Below are 18597 nucleotides of genomic sequence, written 5' to 3'. Positions count from 1 at the left end.
AGACCCCAGGAAAGGCAGGGGGAGAGAAGCGGGCAGCGACGGCCTCTCTCCCGCTGCCTTTCCTGGGGGTGTATCGGGGTATACACGCGCACACACGCACCCTCATTTTACCATGGATATTTGGGTAAAAAACTTTTTTTACCCAAATATCCTTGGTAAAATGAGGGTGCGTGTTATAGGCCGGTGCGTGGTATACCCCGATAAATACGGTATTTCAAAACTTAAAACACAAAAAGCTTTAAAAATAAAATAAAAATCATAGATTTGTATCATTTATGTGTCTTGCTGAATTGTATCCTGATACATTTCAGAGATGGTGGTGGTTCCAGTAAAGAATGTAAGCTTAGATTGTGATAACAAGCTGCTGCTATGCAGTTCTTCAATTTAAAGTTCCATTTTGTTGATGATGTCTTTGGTTAAACACATAGTTATAAACCGTATTTAGTGAGTTTTCTTCCTCTCTCAATAGTAAACAAAGTTGATTCATAAGACACAATAATGAGTATAGTGCCCAACTAAAAGAGTTCATACTAATGTGGAGTCCTTCCCGATCACTCCTGGTTTTCTTAGTACCATTGTTCTCATCTCTTGTGTTCCACCATTCCAGGGTCTGGTGTTTGGTTGTGTGAGTCCAGATTCAACAGAAAGTGTTCGCTGCATTCTAGGAATGTTATAGCGCTCGTCCCTGTTGCTGTTGCACATGCTCTCACTCTGTTTCACAGCCCGCTGTGCATTGTTGAAAAGTGGAGAAAGAGTTTGGGGTTTCAGTTGTTGCTGCTGAAGAAATGGCGGGTAGGAGAATTCACGGTGGATCTCCGGATGTGGCCGTACTGGTGTCATTTCTTTATCATTATGGAGGTCAGAAGAAGGGGTAGAATCATTAAGGTCTGCGTCGTTGGCTGAATCATTTTCATAGAGTGTACTTGCTGCCTGGTCGTGGTTCTGGCAGGTGATCTGTGAAGCTTTATGTAGTGTATGAGCCACTGTTACTATCATAAAAATAGAACCCATGCTGAGAATACAGGAGCTGGCTATTCCTGTTTCCATTTCAAACAGGATTAGTATGTAGAGTGAAAGAGCTGCAGAGACATAAGAAAAGATACAAAAAGTTACACATATTATGTGTATGTGCAGTAAACGTGTGGATATCGTAGATTTCAACAGTCTTTCCACTGACTAAGTTGGCTGCATCCTGTTTTCTGACTTGTCCAGGTGTTTTAGCTTCCTACCATTGGCTGTGTAGTATGTGTTTAAATCAGAACCAAATGAGTTGGCAATCTGAAAAGGAAACACACCATGTTGTTCTCCTCTATTGCCAACTGTAGTTTAATGTAACTTTGGATGGTAAGAAACATGTTCCTTATTTAAAATGAATAGGGCTTAGCCACAATACTGAGCACTACACATCATAACATCATACAACCCCTTTAAGAGGACCTGTCATGTCTTCTGACTTGTCTGTCATAGGAAATATGTATATTCTTAATAAAATGTAATGAAACTTATATTAAAAAATTATAGATTTTTTTTTTATAACTCTTCAATGTGCTGTGTTCTTGTTGTTCAATCTATAAATTGATTTACTTGGTGTTACCATTCTTTTTCACCGGTGTCCCAACATAGACTGGAATTGTCAGCACTAATTGGACCATATAGGACTTTAGGGACACTCCCTCAACTGTTGTCAATTTATTCATAACTTTCAAAGAGGAATGGCATAATGCAGAAACGATGCTCCATTATTGTTGTTTTTTTTTTGTTGTTGTTTTTTTTAATGAAGAATGCAAGTATATACTAAAAGAGATCAGTAGAAGTGACTGGATCAAGTGTCAAATAGGCTGTACTGAGCTGCAGGATTTACACCTCCTTTCTCCCCCATCCTTCCTACATTGATTGATTGGATGGATGCACAGGGCTCATCATCTAGCACTAAGCCATGTCAACCAGTCGAGGCAAGGAGGGTGGAGGAGGGAGAGCACAGCCTGATTGACACTCTAGCTTTGAGCATGATCTAAAGCTGACAAATTCCTAAAAAAAAATAAATACCAACTTAAGTGGAAATGGCTGAATAATTAATGTGTATGGGGGCCTCAAAACGTTCCTCCCCACAGGTAAAGTCAGGCATATTGGATTTCAACTGTACAACCCTATTGTACCCAGAGAGATAAGCTGCCACCAGAGGACTTTGGCTGTGGATTCTCCCTTTTCTCCCTTATTTAGAAAACAAACATTTAGTCGAGCTGAAAGCTCAAATGTATGGAGGGATCGGGAGTGATAACAGTTGGACTAACAAACATTTAGGGCATGTCCCCACTTGGCGTATACGCAGCTTATTTCAGGGGCAAAATCTGCAGGAGCAGCGGGAAATGCGCTGCGTATCCCTTGCTCACCATTCACACAGGGATTTCCGGCGGCAGCCCTGTGTGGGTAGTGATTTTTGGAGGTGGAGCCAAGCATCACAGTCATGCCGACACACGGCCCCGCCTCCAAAACTCACTGCACACATAGGGCTGCCGCTGGAAAGCCCTGTGTGAATGGTGAGCGAGGGATACGCAGCGTATTTCCCGCTGCTTCTGCAGATTTTTCACAGATTGAAATACGCTCCGTATACACCAAGTGGGAACGTGCCCTTAAGCTTAAAGTTTTATTTAGAAACATTCTACAGTCTATTTCACACTCCAATCTCTCTGGGGCGGTATAGAATTTAGCTTAATTTATCAGTTTTGTATAGGACTGAATAGCAAGTGTGTCTTCTTGAGGAGACTGACAGATCAGTTTTTGGAGACTTGCATGAGACTTCGGTCAAATCTGTATCCTGATCACTGTAAACACACATCCTGTTGCCAGAACTGTCTGATTTCCCTTTAAAGGAAATGCAGTGCTCCAATAAAATAAAATAAAAATCATGCAAAGTATCTCTCCTCCAGAAGGAAAGGTCTATATTGAAATGCAATGCACCTGCTGCATGCTCAGGTTACATTTAATAGCATGTGCCAGTTCACAACAAGGTATGGCAATAATATCTCACCTGCCAAGTAAAGTGAAAGTCCAAGACAGAACAGGCAGACTGCGGATTGCCGTATACTCCGGTTATCAAGCAGAAACCATTCACACCTGCATAATAGAAGAATAGACCAGTATTTTTGTGTGATACATAAGAGAACAATACCAAATATGATAGAATTGATGGCACTTTTATGCATTAGTGCTCCACTGCATTTTCTTGTTCCCATTGCAGTAAGATTGCCCAGACAGTGAGGTGGTACTATATCATGATCACCACATGCAGATAAAACCATGGCCAAAATGTGACTGCCAAAGTGCAAATAATGCTTCCGCAGCATGGCAGCACGCAGTGATCACAATATAGTAACACCCCACCATGTCAGCCTGCTCACTATAATAAGGTATCTGGCAGAGACAACAGCAAGCCAGAAGTGAGCCACTAGGGAAGGAGGAAAGGTAGCACTTTTTCTGCTCCCCATATCCTTTAAAACACAGATTATCTGTAACCTCTCAGAGGCCATCGTATTTCGAAAGTAGCATCAACATTTGATGCTTCTGTGTGTCGGGCCATTGCACAAACGGCTATATGGCAGCACTGACTGCTTCAGCTGCTGCTGGATAGCCGTTTAATGTGCCCCATACTTACATATCCCTGCCGCTCCAGCCGTCATTTCACCAATCCTCTACTGCTGCTGCCATGCACCGTTGCAGACATCACGTCGCCACTCACGCTGCCCCGTCATCCAATAGGGGTGGTGTGAGCGGCGATGGCACATGGCAGTGGCGATGTAGTGATACAGCATCAGAGGAGCAGCGAACTGACAGGCCGGCGTGGCGGGGACATGTGAGTATGATTAAGCATCCATGGTACGAATCCCTCAACATATGATGGTTTCAACAAGCGATGGTCCACCTGAAACCAATTACCATCGTATGTTGAGGGACCACTGTATATACAGAACAGTAGGATATTTTTAATCAAGCCTAATTTGAGTGATATTTTATTTTTGATACATTGGAGAAATAAAGTTAAAAAAAAATGTAGGTGGCAAAGGTCAGAGCACCTGAATGTATAAGGAATAGCAGTCAAAGAATATAGGGGAATGTTACACAATTTTTTTAATGACAGGAGGGTATACAGTAAATTCTATAAATTTCGAGTATGAAATTCAGTAATGACCTGGAAACTCCCACAAGAATCCTTAATCTTTACCATGGATGACACTGTCTCTCTTTTTACTGTATAGTATGGGAGAATTTATATGATGTAGAGGCTGAGTGTCTCTGAACTAGTCATTTGTGTGTATATATATATCCTTCCTGCTGTTTCCACACCTCAGCAATGCACCTGCACACAGTGAGATACCACAGGTAACCATAGTAACTGGAATTTATACATGGGCACGAAAAAAAATTGAACTCCATTTCCCCCCCCCCCCCCCCTATACTTACTATATGACATGGATCCCGTTTGGATTTTGTGGACACTATTTACATACAGTGGGGCAAAAAAAAGTATTTAGTCAGCCAACAATTGTGCAAGTTCTCCCACTTAAAAAGATGAGAGAGGCCTCATAGGTATACCTCAACTATGAGAGACATAATGAGAAAAAAAATCCATAAAATCACATTGTCTGATTGTTAAAGAAATTATTTGCAAATAATGGTGGAAAATAAGTATTTTGTCAATAACAAAAGTTAATCTCAATACTTTGTTATATACCCTTTGTTGGCAATGATAGAGGTCAAATGTTTTCTGTAAGTCTTCACAAGGTTTTCACACACTGTTGCTGGTTTTTTGGCCCATTCCTCCATGCAGATCTCCTCTAGAGCAGGGATGTTTTGGGGCTGTCACTGGGCAACATGGGCTTTCAACTCCCTCCAAAGGTTTTCTATAGGGTTGAGATCTGGAGACTGGCTAGGCCACTCCAGGACCTTGAAATGCTTCCTACGAAGCCACTCCTTCGTTGCCCGGGTGGTGTCTTTGGGATCATTGTCATGCTGAAAGACCCAGCCCCATTTCATCTTCAATTCGCTTGCTGATGGAAGGAGGTTTTCACTCAAAATCTCACGATACATGGCCCCATTCATTCTTTCCTTTACACAGATCAGTTGTCCTGGTCCCTTAGCAGAAAAACAGCCCCAAAGAAGGATGTTTCCACCCCCATGCTTCACAGTAGGTATGGTGTTCTTTGGCTGCAACTCAGCATTCTTTCTCCTTCAAACACGACGAGTTGAGTTGTTACCAAAAAGTTCTACTTTGGTTTCATCTGACCATATGACATTCTCCCAATCCTCTTCTGGAGCATCCAAATATTCTCTAGCAAACTTCAGATGGGCCCGGAAATGTACTGGCTTAAGAAGAGGGACACGTCTGGCACTGCATGATCTGAGTCCTTGCCAGCGTAGTGTGTTACTGATGGTAGCCTTTGTTACTTTGGTCCCAGCTCTCTGCAGGTCATTCACTGGTTCTGTGATTTTTGCTCACCGTTCTTGTGATCATTTTGACACCACGGGGTGAGATCTTGAGTGGAGCCCCAGATCAAGGGAGATTATCAGTGGTCTTGTATGTCTTCCATTTTCTAATAAATGCTCCCACAGTTCATTTCTTCACACCAAGCTGCTTGCCTATTGCAGATTCACAGATTCAGTCTTCCCAGCCTGCTGTAGGTCTACAATTTTGTTTCTGGTGTCCTTGGACAGCTCTTGTCATTAATACAGGTAATGAGTGGAGGACAGAGGAGACTCTTAAAAAAAGAAGTTACAGGTCTGTGAGAGCCAAAAATCTTGCTTGTTTGTAGGTGACCAAATACTTATTTCCCACCATAATTTGCAGATAAATTCTTAAAAAATCAGACAATGTGATTTTATGGATTTTTTCTTCTCATTATGTCTCTCATAGTTGAGGTATACCTATGATGGAAATTACAGGCCGCTCTCATCTTTTTTTTTTGTGGGAGAACTTGCACAATTGGTGGCTGACTAAATACTTTTTGCCCCACTGTATTTTCTTTGCAGGCTAACCCTAAGGTCAGGTCCAGTTTTAGGCAAAGTGTGGGCGTGGGCATAACTAAAAGTGGGGCTCCAAATGCTAAAATATTATAACAACAATGCGGTCACATTAAGCCAATTCAGGTAGAGTGGCATGCTAGGAATGTTGCTATTGTCTTAAACAATCAGGGGCACACACCACAAGAAATATGTCCCCTCTAAAAACACACTAAATACATGCATAGTTATCAAATAATAACATTACAGTGGTGTGGAATTCATCTCACCTAACGTCCGGGACACTGGAAGGGTGAATTTGTTTCATGTTTAGCCCTGCTTCAATCAAGCTGCAGAGCCAGACAGAAGGGCAGTGGCAGCTGCCAAACATATTTAGTGTATGTTCACACAGCGGAATGTCTGTGCGGAATTCTTCAGGAATATTCTGGACGGACATTCGGCTGCAGAAGATTTCTTATTGGTTTCAATGGAATTCTGCTGCACTGTTCACATGGTGGAATTTCCACAACAAAAACATCTTTTTGCCACGGAAATCCCAATTCCGAAGTTCACACAAAGAACAGACGTGTCTATTTTTATGTGGATTTAGCTTGGAAATGCATTGTCGACTATTTCCGAGCGGTCCTAGTGGATTATTCAAATGTGCGAAAAGTCAGCACATGTTTTCCAGGCAGTTATTCTGGACATTTTTTACACTGTGTGAATATAGCTTTACAGCCACAGCTATCCCTGCGTGCCCCCTCCACAGAAGATAATTACTGGCCCTGAGGGTATGGAGTGATGTTCAACATGTGTGGGGTTAATTTACTATATGTCCTGTTTCTTTAAGTAGCACAGGGTAACATGGCATAACGTCCTGCAAATTCCACCCACATTCCCACACCACAGACCCGGTGTGAGGTGGTTTTTTGCGCCCTCGTAGATCCATGCGTCCGCTCCTCCCCCAGCTCTCCGAACATTTCCGAAGCTAGAACTGGGGGAGGGCAGAGCAAGGGGAGAGAGAAGGTTCACGCCCCCTCCCTCATCTCCCCTCCTTGAGCTCGGCTGGACGCAGATCTCTACGACACGCCCCCTCCCTGAGGACTTAGATTGCCACGGCAGGTCCCTCCCTCATCTCCCCTCCCTGAGGACATAAATCTCCACGGCAGGTCCCCTCTCTCATCTCCCCTCCCTGAGCTCGGCTGGACGCAGATATCTACGACACGCCCCCTCCCTGAGGACATAGATCTGCACGGCAGGTCCCCTCCCTCATCTCCCCGAGCTGAGGACATAGAGCAGTGCTCCCAATGAGCTCTATGTGTAAAGGGGGACATACTGCACGGGCTAAAGGGGGACATACTGTACGGGCTAAAGGAGGACATACTGCACGGGCTAAATGTCCCCCTTTAGCCCGTACAGTATGTCCCCCTTTACACAGAGAGCTCATTGGGAGCACTGCTCTACGTCCTCAGGGAGGGGAGATGAGAGAGGGGACCTGCCGTGGAGATTTACGTCCTCAGGGAGGGGAGATGAGGGAGGGACCTGCCATGGAGATTTATGTCCTCAGGGAGGGGGCGTGTCGTAGAGATCTGCGTCCAGCCGAGCTCAGGGAGGGGAGATGAGGGAGGGGGCGTGAACCTTCTCTCTGCCCTTGCTCTGCCCTCCCCCAGTTCTAGCTTCGGAAATGTTCGGAGAGCTGGGGGAGGAGCGGACGCATGGATCTACGGGGGCGCAAAAAACCACCTCACACCGGCATCTATAAGTTATGTACCACCCTCAGACTTTCATCTAGAGTCCCAACTGACTGAGCTTACCCAGGGCTGGCGTCACGCTGTGTCCACTGTGCACACGCAACTTCTTGCTGTCTCCTCTACCCGCCATCATCTGGTACTAGTGTACCAAAATGTTATGTGACATTGTACAATGGCCGCTGACTGGACATGAATAAATATACAGTGCCCAACTGCCCACCGCCCAGACCACCCACTACAGCAGTGACATTTCTATAGTGGTGCAGATTTGCCTTTCAGGAGCGGGAGCTGGCTTACCCAGCTTTTCTGGCTCCTGAATGGCACATGTGCTTACAGCAGTGTTTGACAGTCTTTATAGGGTTTAACTGTCACACACACATTTCTCAGGCTCCTAAATGGCACAAGTGCTTAGAACAGCAACCATATGACTGCTATTTAACCCCTAAAGGACGGACCCATTTTTTACCTCAATGACCAGGCTCTTTTTTTTTTTTTTGACATGTATCTCTTTAAATGGTGATAACTTTAGAGCGCTTTTTCTGAGCAGAGCGATTCTGAGATTGTTTTTTCATGACATATTGTACTTTATATAACTGGTGCATTTTTATTGACACTTTTGTAAAAAAAAAAACTCTAAATATTGTGAAAAACTGGAAAATTTCTGGTGTTTAAATTTTTTTTTATGGTGTACATTGTGCGGTAAAAGTGATGCTATATTTATTCTGTGGGTCAGTACGATTATAGCGATACCCATTTTATATAGCTTTCTATGTTCTTTTTCCTTTTCTGAGCAAAATTCTTTTTCTGCCATTCATTTTCCAACAGCCATAACTTTTTTATTTTTCATCTGACGCCATTAAGTAAGGGCTTATTTTTTGAGGGATGAGCTGTACTTTTTATTGGTATCATTTTTGTGCTACATGCTACCTTTTGATCTTTTTTTATTCTGCTATTTGTACCAAAATTGGTGAATTTTGCACTTTTTTTAATGTTTTTTTTTACGGCGTTCACCGTGCGGGATAATATACATTATAGTTTTATAGTACATGTCATTTCGGATGTGGAAATACCTATTATGTATATGACTTGTGTTTTTGATCTTTTTTGGTGATAATACAGGGCTTTTATTGGGAAAGGGGCATTTTTATTTTATTTTTTTACACTTCATACATTGAAGAACTTTTCATTTTTTTACAGGTTATACTATGCTGCAATACATTTGTACTGCAGCACAGTATGACCTGATGAGCTGCACACACTACAGCCTCTGGCTGGATCTCACAGGCTTCCGTAGCAGGCAAAGAGGAGGTCATGATCTGACCTCTTGCTGCCATAGCAACCAACGGCGACTCGTGATCGTATCACGGTGCTGCCATATGAGAACAGGGGGAGAGCGCTCCCCCTATCAACACCATAGATGCCGTGATCAGGATTTATCACAGAATCTAGAGGGTTAATGCTGCCGGGACCGGCGCGATCGTGGCTCCGGCAACTGCGGCAGGACTCTGGCTGTGATTAACAGCCGGGTCCTGTCACCGATCTCCTGCGCTGCCCGCGGCAGTGCCGGAGATCGCTATGACATATGCATACGTCCAAATGCGCGAACATGTCGGATGATTGGACGAATGCATACGTCCTATTCCGGGAAGGGGTTAAGGCATCATATGATTTCTGAAGTTTGCATGTGAATAAATGGATCCAGGTATATGAAGACATGCAATTCAGTAGAATAGAAAAGTTAGATGAGAATATCTGACCTAGCTTTTCCATGCTCCTGAATGGCATATCTGCTTATAGCTGAATCCCTTTATGAACATGCAAACTTCAGAAATCATATAATTATCCCTGCAATAGTGGCCATGTGATTGCTGTACTTAGCAGATGTGCCATTCAGAAGCCTAGAAAAGCTGGTGGATAATGTAAATTAAGTTATTTGCATAAATAATAGCAAGAGCGAGCAATATTCGACACAGGTTGCAGGGAGCGGGCAGGATTGGACAAACGTGGTGGGTCAGAATGGTCAGAAATTTGAGAGCAGACGCAGTAATAGTACCTTACAGTAAGTGGTTTGTTCTGGCATACTGCTATACTATTACAGTGCAGAGTGAGAATAGCAATTACACCTGCGCCATAACTCGCAGGTGTCTGCAGTATTATACAGTTGATTCCCTGCTCAAATAGGGTTATTACATTTACATTTACGCCTTTTCTTAAATTTACATACACACATACGTGTGATTTGTAATTATAATGGGCCTTACAGGGTTGTACAGTGTCGCTCCACTGGGTATGGAGGGAGACTGCTGCATTCCAGGTGGCAGAGCTGCTGCAGTACGCTGATTGCAGCTCCCCTGTCTGTTGGTACACGGCACCCTGCTGCATTTTTATTATGCACCGAAGATGAATAAAGTGTAATGATGGGTGAGTGCTGTTATTTCAATCTGCCTCATGATTGCTTGATGCCCTGTTATTGAGCACCACCCTGAATGTAGTGAAAGTTTTTGCACACCCTATTTGTGAACACTGCCTGATTACACTGATAGTGCCAGACTAGCTCTACTATTGTAAACACATAAAGATATTCACACATACATAAACACATTATAGATTTGTATAAACATACAGTATACAGGTCACTCATACACAATTTGCACACATACACAATACATTTACGCACCACTTATAAATACGCTTACCAAAAAAAAAAATAGTTGTGTACACTGGAGAAGCAGCTAGGGGGCAGGGCCATAAGCCTCATGGTGCTGCACACAACCTCCTGTCCTCTTCGTCTCGACAGCAGGAAGACGGAAGAGGAGAGGAGCCGGGGAAGGGGATGGATGGTGGGTTCTTAAAGGAGCGGAGCACTGGCAGCACACACTACACTGTGGAGTGAACCTCTGCTGTTAGCAGTATTCAGCTACAGCGAGGTGTACTCCCAAATGCTACAGGCTGCTGCTGATGCACTCTGCCCAACCCATGTGAGTCAGGGTATCTGTAGGGGGCCCTCTGGGGGCCCTGGGCAAATGCCCTGTTTGCCTACCCCTAACGCCGGCCCTGCCTACGGTATGTTACACATTTGTTTGAATTTCACATTTTAGGTATTTTCTGGAATTTATTTCATACTCACTTGCAATTAAAAGACCAAGATTCTGGCTGATGTTTGATATTCTGTGGTTTATTGGTCATATAGCTGTGACCCTATTCGTGGATATAGTCTGTCCAGACATGCTGCAAGTTGTAGTTTTGCAACAGCTGGAGGCACATTGGTTAAGAAACACTGCTATAGAATGTTTGTGTGGTAGTACAGCCTAAAATGAAAGGTTCACATAGCCTAACCTCTACCCCCCTCCCCTCCCCCTAGGACTACTGAATGCACTAGCCAAATAATACCCTCTTTTTGTACCACTTGCACTTGAAAGTGCAGCTGGTCTATGTCAGTGCATTCCACCAGGCAGACATCACCAAATGTTTAACACTTTTTTGTGGTACCCATAGAAAATAACTATGCAAACATATTTGCACCACTGCTTAGCAAAAAGCAGACATAATTTCAAGTCCCCAGAGCTCCCCTTTATGTCCTCATGCAAGACAACTCCCGAGGGACTTATACAGTCATGGCCGTAAATGTTGGCACCCTTGAAATTTTTCAAAAAAATGAAGTATTTCTCACAGAAAAGGATTGCAGTAACACTTGTTTTGCTATACACATGTTTATTCCCTTTGTGTGAATTGGAACTAAACCAAAAAAGGGAGACAAAAAAGCAAATTGGACCTAATGTCACACCAAACTCCAAAAAAGGTCTGGACAAAATTATTGGCACCCTTTCAAACTTGTGGAAAAATAAGATTGCTTCAAGCATGTGATGCTCCTTTAAACTCACCTGGGGCAACAGGTGTGGGCAATATAAAAATCACATCTGAAAACAGATAAAAAGGAGAGAAGTTCATTTAGTCTTTTCACTGTGTGTCTGTGTGTGCCACACTAAGCATGGACAACAAAAAGCAAAAAGAGGAGATCAACAATCTCAAGGTTACAAGTCCATCTCCAGAGATCTAGATTTGCCTTTGTCCATAACATTATCAAGACATTTGCAGCTCATGGCTTTGTAGCTAATCTCCCTGGGCATGGATGGAAGAGTAAAATTGATTAAAAGTGCCAATGCAGTATAGTCTGGATGGTGGATAAGCAGCCCCAAACAAGTTCCAAAGGTATTCAAGCTGTCCTGCAGGCTCAGGGAGCATCCATGTCAGCGCAAACTATCCGACGACATTTAAATGAAATGAAATGCTATGGCAGGAGACCCAGGAGGACCCCACTGCTGACACAGACATAAAAAGCAAGACTACATTTTGCCAAAATGAATTTGAGTAAGCCAAAATCCTTCTGGGAAAACGTCTTGTGGACAGATGAGACCAAGATAGAGCTTTTTGGTAAAGCACATCATTCTACTGTTTACCAAAAACGGAATGAGGCCTACAAATAAAAGAACACAGTACCTACAGTGAAATATGGCTGAGGTTCAATGATGTTTTGGGGTTGTTTTGCTGCCTCTGGTACTGGGTGCCTTGAATGTGTGCAAGGCATCATGAAATCTGAGGATTGCCAATGGATTTTGGGTCACACTTTACAGCCCCATGTCAGAAAGCTGAGTTTGCGTCCGAGATCTTGGGTCTTCCAGCAGGACAATGACCCCAAACATATGTCAGAAAGCACCCAGAAATGGATGGCAACAAAGCGCTGGAGAGTTCTGAAGTGGCCAGCAATGAGTCCAGATCTATATCCCATTGAACACCTGTGGAGAGATATTAAAATTGCTGTTGGGAAAAGGGGCCCTTCCAATAAGAGAGACCTGGAGCAGTTTGCAAAGGAAGAGTGGTCCAACATTCCGGCTGAGAGGTGTAAGAAGCTTATTGATGGTTATAGGAAGCGACTGATTTCAGTTTTTTTTTCCAAAGGGTGTGCAACCAAATATTAAGTTATGGGTGCCTATAATTTTGTCCAGCCCATTTTTGGAGTTTGGTGTGACATTATGTCCAATTTGCTTTTTTCCCTCTCTTTTTTGGTTTAGTTCCAATACACACAAAGGGAATAATCATATGTATAGCAAAACATGTGTTACTGCAATCCTTTTTGTATGAGAAATACTTAATTTTCTTGAGAAAATTCAGGGGTGCCAACATCTACAGCCATGTCTGTAAAAGGGATAATTTTTTGTACACCAAGAAGCATCACAACCGAGCATTCTCTGGCTTTCCAGTATATAGTGTTCATGGGCATATGCCTTAGATTTAAACTGCTACTTCCTCTAATATTCTCTGTGTTGGGACTGTTCCCAACTATGGACTGTGAAGAGTTAATAGTCATGTGGAGTTTAACAAGCTGAAAGCAGTTCCATGCTGGGACATTGTTTTTAGGAGCTGCTCAGAACAAAGGGTGAGCATCTGAAAACTGGGGCAGAGACTATGGAGGCAAAGAGCAGGTTCTTAAAATGCATGGTTGGAGCGTGAGCTACATGTAATGAAGGGGTTGATGGAGGCCACTGCGTACTATGCTGGGAAACAATGTTCTCAGCATCACATCCATTTTATAATATCTCAATAGAAGAGGGTTGGAACCCTGCTCTGGAGACTGCTCAGAAGAATTGGGTTGAAGAAGAAAAGATACTGAATCTCAGTGACAGGTTACATGTAAAAATTGGTAAAGAAATTTGGCAGTACCCATTTTTTTGTCCAATGCCACAGTGGTGAAACTAAAAATTTGTCTTGTAGTCTACATTAACCAAATTCCAACAATTTCTAATGGTGGTATTGTATGTATTATGCAAGTATACATGTAACTCTGTCTAAATATGCCACAGTTTGTACTTCTATAAGCTAATGATCACTCTCTATAAAAAGTCTGCAAGTGCATTTTACATAGTATTATATCTGTGTATCAACTTTAATGTACTCACCTCCTGGAATCTGGGTCCTCCCGACAAACCTCAGCAGTGAAATAGGAATGGAGCAGGCACAGCAATAGGCAACTGGTATTGAGTGCAAGACATAGGGCAGCCAGTACTGCAGAAGCTGGCAGTAAGATCCTACCAGCGGCAGGGCCTAACCCAGCAGTGAGCTCCCCTTGTTTTGTAGCAGTTTGAACTTGGAAGATTAAGATAACCGAAAGAGAGGCCATGATGGCAGCCAAAATACCGAAAAGAGCAAGGACTATAATGGATTGGTGGCTGTAGTGAGAAGGCATGTTTGCTCTTGCTGTAGAGGTGTCTTAAAAGACTATGCAGAATTACCCAACAATTGACTTTTACCCCAAGGGAATTTTACCAACAAATATTCTATACTAACTATACAATAAAAAATCATACACAATGAAATACAAATTCCTAAAATGGCAATACCTAGTACAGTAGGATCCTAACACATATTATACTGTCTATGGCTATAACATTAGCTGTGTTACCAGTCATTGCTGTGCTATGTCATACACTTATCAGCAGGATAAAGTACCGAGTATATTGCCATATTAATCAAAAGATCTAAGCCACTCAAGATAATACTGTCCTATAACCTTTGGCAGAAACCCACAAATGTACAAATTCAAAATTAGTATTACTATTGTCTAAGGCATATAAAAACCATGCTGTATTTGCTGTACATACTGACAGATACAAGCAACAAAGTAGCATATACATAAAGCTTATTATACAGCCAAAAAGACAAACTAGGACTGCACAATATTCATTCTGACAAACCTAATTTGCTAAACCTAGATATAGTGCTAGATACAAAAATCACTTTAAATGTCGGGTATAATCACAAAACATGTAAGGGTTAACATATCATCAAATCCTTAAGTCTCTGAACCTGCAACCAGAAGTAACCTGGGAAAATCTGAAAGCCTCTGAAATTACAGAACGTCCCTAGACATATTACTATACTTTTATATTAATATCGCTTACAACATTGGAAAATAACAACTCCTCATTTTTATCTTACCCCCTGAAAAGTACCTGCCTTTTAACCTCTTGATGGACTTGTAAAAATCAGCTCTTGTTATTGTGTGGTCAGTTATAGGGAGAAAAATATATAAAATTTGGACAAAAAAAAGGAGAGAGTCCTGAAATGTATGCCTCGTTTCCCAGATTCTTAGAAACTCTGGGGTTTCACTCAGGATAAAAGAAGGAATCTCTGAATTGTTTGGTCCAGGCACAGAAGGAGGGGGCATGGGCGGGAATTTCAACCGTCTTTTTTAACCTCTTCCCCATTTAGAAATCATTGTGGTGACAGGGGGGGGGGGGGGGGGGGTTAAAGCTAACACTAAATTCAATGTACAGAATTCTCAGTTGATTTGACAAATATCCCATATAAGCCAGAATCTTCAGAGTATTAAATATAAGATTGTTGTTCTAGTTTTCTTTATGAAATGTATCAGTATGAACATATTTATTACCAACTAAACAATGATGTTTGGAACATGCGTATCAATAAAATACCACACAAATGCACACCAAAAATGATGTCTTCTAGGCTAGACCTGTCATATAATGCAGTGCTACATGGAAGAGTTGTTGTCAATGTTGCAACTTGGCACACAAAGGAAACTTTTCATTGGTGACCCTCATAAGTTTTATACTGGGAGCGGAAGGGAATTCTTAGGACATCTGAATTGTTTTTTCTTTTCATTTGAATTTTGAAAAACCAACATATTCTTTTATGGAGAAATGATTGGATGATATGGAATAGACTATTCAAAAGGAAGATGAAGTTGAGGGCCAGCACACATTGTCAGTTACCCATCTGTTACCTTTTCTTCTGTTTTCAAAAACCCATTTTTGACCTATCCATCACACTGCTGTTCACAAAGACAAGGATTAGCTTCACTGATCTTCAATGAGAGGTAGCCTCCAACTTTGATTGTAACTGGTATATTTCATAAATATAACCTATATCAAGTAGCAATGTCTAACTGTGTTTAGATGATCATAGCACACTTTTTGGTGACTCTGTAAAGTTTATTCTTAGTTTAATATTAAGTTATACAGTTAAAATAACTAAATTTTCCACATCTCTGCTTGCAGGCTTTCAGTAGGAATTCTTATTGTTTACTTACAGTGGATTAAAATCTATTCTAGTAAAGGACCCCTGGGTTGGTTGACTTATTGCAGCAAACAGTTTTAATACACTGTACTTTTAGGCTTTTTTCACCCTATAAAAATACCTCTGTTATAAACGCCCGTCATAAAAACCCTGGAAATCGGCCGTTAAACGGCCGCTAGAAAATCCCATTATAGTCTATGGGATTTTTCTAATAGCCGTTTTAACCCGTTATCGCCTGTTATTAATAACAGCCTTTATTTTGTGACGGGCGAATGAACGGAAGAAATAGTGCCGATTTTCAAGATTTTTATGACAGACGTTCATTACGGATTAATTTTTATAGTGTGAAAGGGGCCTTACTGTTACACGCTGTATATCTTTGTGTTTATCAGCTTGCGTATATAAACAATGAAGGCTATCATTCAGTGATAGCTGAAACACAAAGACATTTATTTAAATAAAAAGCTTTGTATGTTAAGAACTCACTTTAGGCAACCTTCATGTCTCTATCCTCTAATATACCAGCCTGTTAATAAGTCATTATGGAGGAACGTGTTAAGTGGCCGACATTAGTAAACATTACCTGTATTTATGCACAGAACATGGAAGAGAAAGTTATCTATAAACTAGGATTACTATGGTTCCGAGGTCGGGTAAAAGTCACATAGCAGATGGGCAGATTAAAAACTGGTGCCTTATTTTGAACATTACTGGAAATCAAACTGTAATCATTATGTTTAATGTTGTAAAATGTGTTCCATCAGTTCAGTGTATCCAGAAACTTGTTCCTACAGAAAAGGTGTCAGTCAGACAACAGAAATCGTAAGGAGACTATAGGAAATTTCATCAGAAGCAGCAAAATAGCCACAGATCTAGGCATCAACTCTATGTATACTTCTAGGGTTACCTTGACAGACGGCTACAGTGGCTAGTGACAAAGGGCAGGTGACGCACAAAATGTCGAGGATAAGGGGCATTATAGGTGCTGACAAAGTGAAACACAAATGTTCATACAATATAAACCACCATGCTTGGAAAGAGTGGAAATGGAAGAACCTCTGGCAGAAATTTCAAGCACAGTTTGCTAGGAAGCGTAAACTGCTAAATTTGGCAAACGGTTGACCACGCCCCATTCATATAAAGCCACACAAATACAACACAACCTCACTCACCAAAAAGTCACATCATTTCTGCTCAAGGGCCTTCCTTTCGCAAACATTGTGCAGCTTTTTCAAAATTTTCCCCGCAATTTAATTGATAAATGCCCCCAAAGGGTATAACAGAATTACTTTCCTAAAGGTACATGATGTTGGACAAATCTTGGCTACCTCTAGGACCCATTTAGACTTGTCATTTGAAGTGATGTACATGTAAGTGTGTATATGTATGTGTAAATTTGTATGTTGCATATCCTTGTTTGTACATGCACATATACACTATAGTGGGAATTTATCATTAATATACTCTGTGTACTTTGCTTTGAATTGTCGCAAAATGTAGTATAATTTATTATGTGCAACGTTTAGTTTTACCACAAAGTGGAGCCACACTGGGGATGATTTATTTACTAGTTTAAATCAAGGTATGCTATACAACATAGTTTAGGTCACCATTTCCTAAAATGCTGCATATTTGAAAGAAAAATATATCAATGAAATTTGATGTAATAGAGCAGTGGTCCCCTACCTTTTTTTGTCTGAGTACCCTTTGGTAGCCCATTTTAAAAATAATACCTCCCATATTAGCAATATGTTTGTAAGTAATATAGTTGCTGTTATTTATATTGATATGCTTTTCTTCACTCCATACAGTATATTCTCCCTGGCCCCCTGCCAACTGCACCCACTTTTATGTCAAATGTTTGTTAATAAATAGCCACATAATGGAGCTTTAGGGTACATTCCCACACGGCGTATTTGCTGCGTATTTGCTGCTGCGTATTTTATTTTCTCTGTTGAAGTCAATGGGTAGGAAAAAACGCAGCACCAAATACGCAGCAAATACGCAGCAAAATACGCTGTGTGGGAACGTACCCTTAAAGGCACAAATTGAAGCAGATGTCAGAGTTACACCTCAGGTATTCTTCAATGGACACATCAAAAGGAAACATGAAATGTAATATGAACAAAGCCCAATCCATACCAGTTGGCATCACCCTGTGGATTCTAATGACAGAAGTGTATCAGGGAACTGCTGTAAATATGCTATAAATACAATCCTGTGTAAGCAAAGTAAAACGGTAGAGAGGGCTATCCATAACCAGCAACACGAGGTGAAGATATGTGGGGAGAAATATAGACCGGTAGGAAGCAGAGTTACAATCGGACAGAGAAAAGGTGGCGTTAGCAGAATACAACACTCATCACTGCAGAAGACACAGGTGGTGGGCATGGGGTGACCATAGACAGGAGATTTATCAGTTCTTGTGCAGAGAAACAGTGGAGTAGTTGCCCATAGCAACCAATCATATTAAGCTTTCATTTCTCAGAGGCCTTTTTTAAAATTAAAGCTGCAATCTATAAGTTGCTATGGGCAACTACTCCACTGTTCCTTGGCACAAGATTTGACGAATCTCTATGTCTCGCCTGCCTTCTCCATATAATGGCAGTAAGATAGCCCTGCTACATGTGCCTTCCTATGTAGTGCCACAGGGGTGCTAGGAATACCTGATCACTTCGTGATGCCAGGGCACCGTTATCCTATACACGGTCCGAGGTTGGAGACAGATTCTCCTGGGCCAGACACGGGGAGAAAAGAA

General features: G+C 41.8%; 1 protein-coding gene across 1 annotated transcript; it reads right to left on the bottom strand.

The window, feature by feature from the left end:
- Positions 1-68: 68 nt before the first annotated feature.
- TMEM221 (transmembrane protein 221) lies at positions 69-14873 on the bottom strand. The gene is made up of 3 exons (XM_056552079.1): positions 13700-14873; positions 3029-3114; positions 69-1079 (listed from the first exon to the last, which is right to left on the bottom strand). Exons 1-3 carry the CDS (start codon positions 13984-13986, stop codon positions 526-528), a joined length of 927 nt encoding a protein of 308 aa, XP_056408054.1. The 5' UTR covers positions 13987-14873; the 3' UTR covers positions 69-525.
- Between the last annotated feature and the right edge of the window lie 3724 nt (positions 14874-18597).

This window comes from Hyla sarda, chromosome 1 (genome assembly GCF_029499605.1).
Source record: "Hyla sarda isolate aHylSar1 chromosome 1, aHylSar1.hap1, whole genome shotgun sequence".
In the NCBI taxonomy this organism is placed as follows: Eukaryota; Metazoa; Chordata; class Amphibia; order Anura; family Hylidae; genus Hyla; species Hyla sarda.
The sequence above is the reverse complement of the archived record's forward strand: the minus strand, read 5'-3'. Positions and strand labels throughout refer to the sequence as shown.

Coding starts and splice junctions, on each gene's coding strand:
- TMEM221 (XM_056552079.1), bottom strand. CDS start 13,986: ATGCCTTCTCACTACAGCCACCAATCCATTATAGTCCTTGCTCTTTTC. Junction 3,115..13,699: donor GAGGACCCAGATTCCAGGAG/GTGAGTACATTA, acceptor TCTATTATGCAG/GTGTGAATGGTTTCTGCTTG. Junction 1,080..3,028: donor ACTTTCACTTTACTTGGCAG/GTGAGATATTAT, acceptor ATGTCTCTGCAG/CTCTTTCACTCTACATACTA.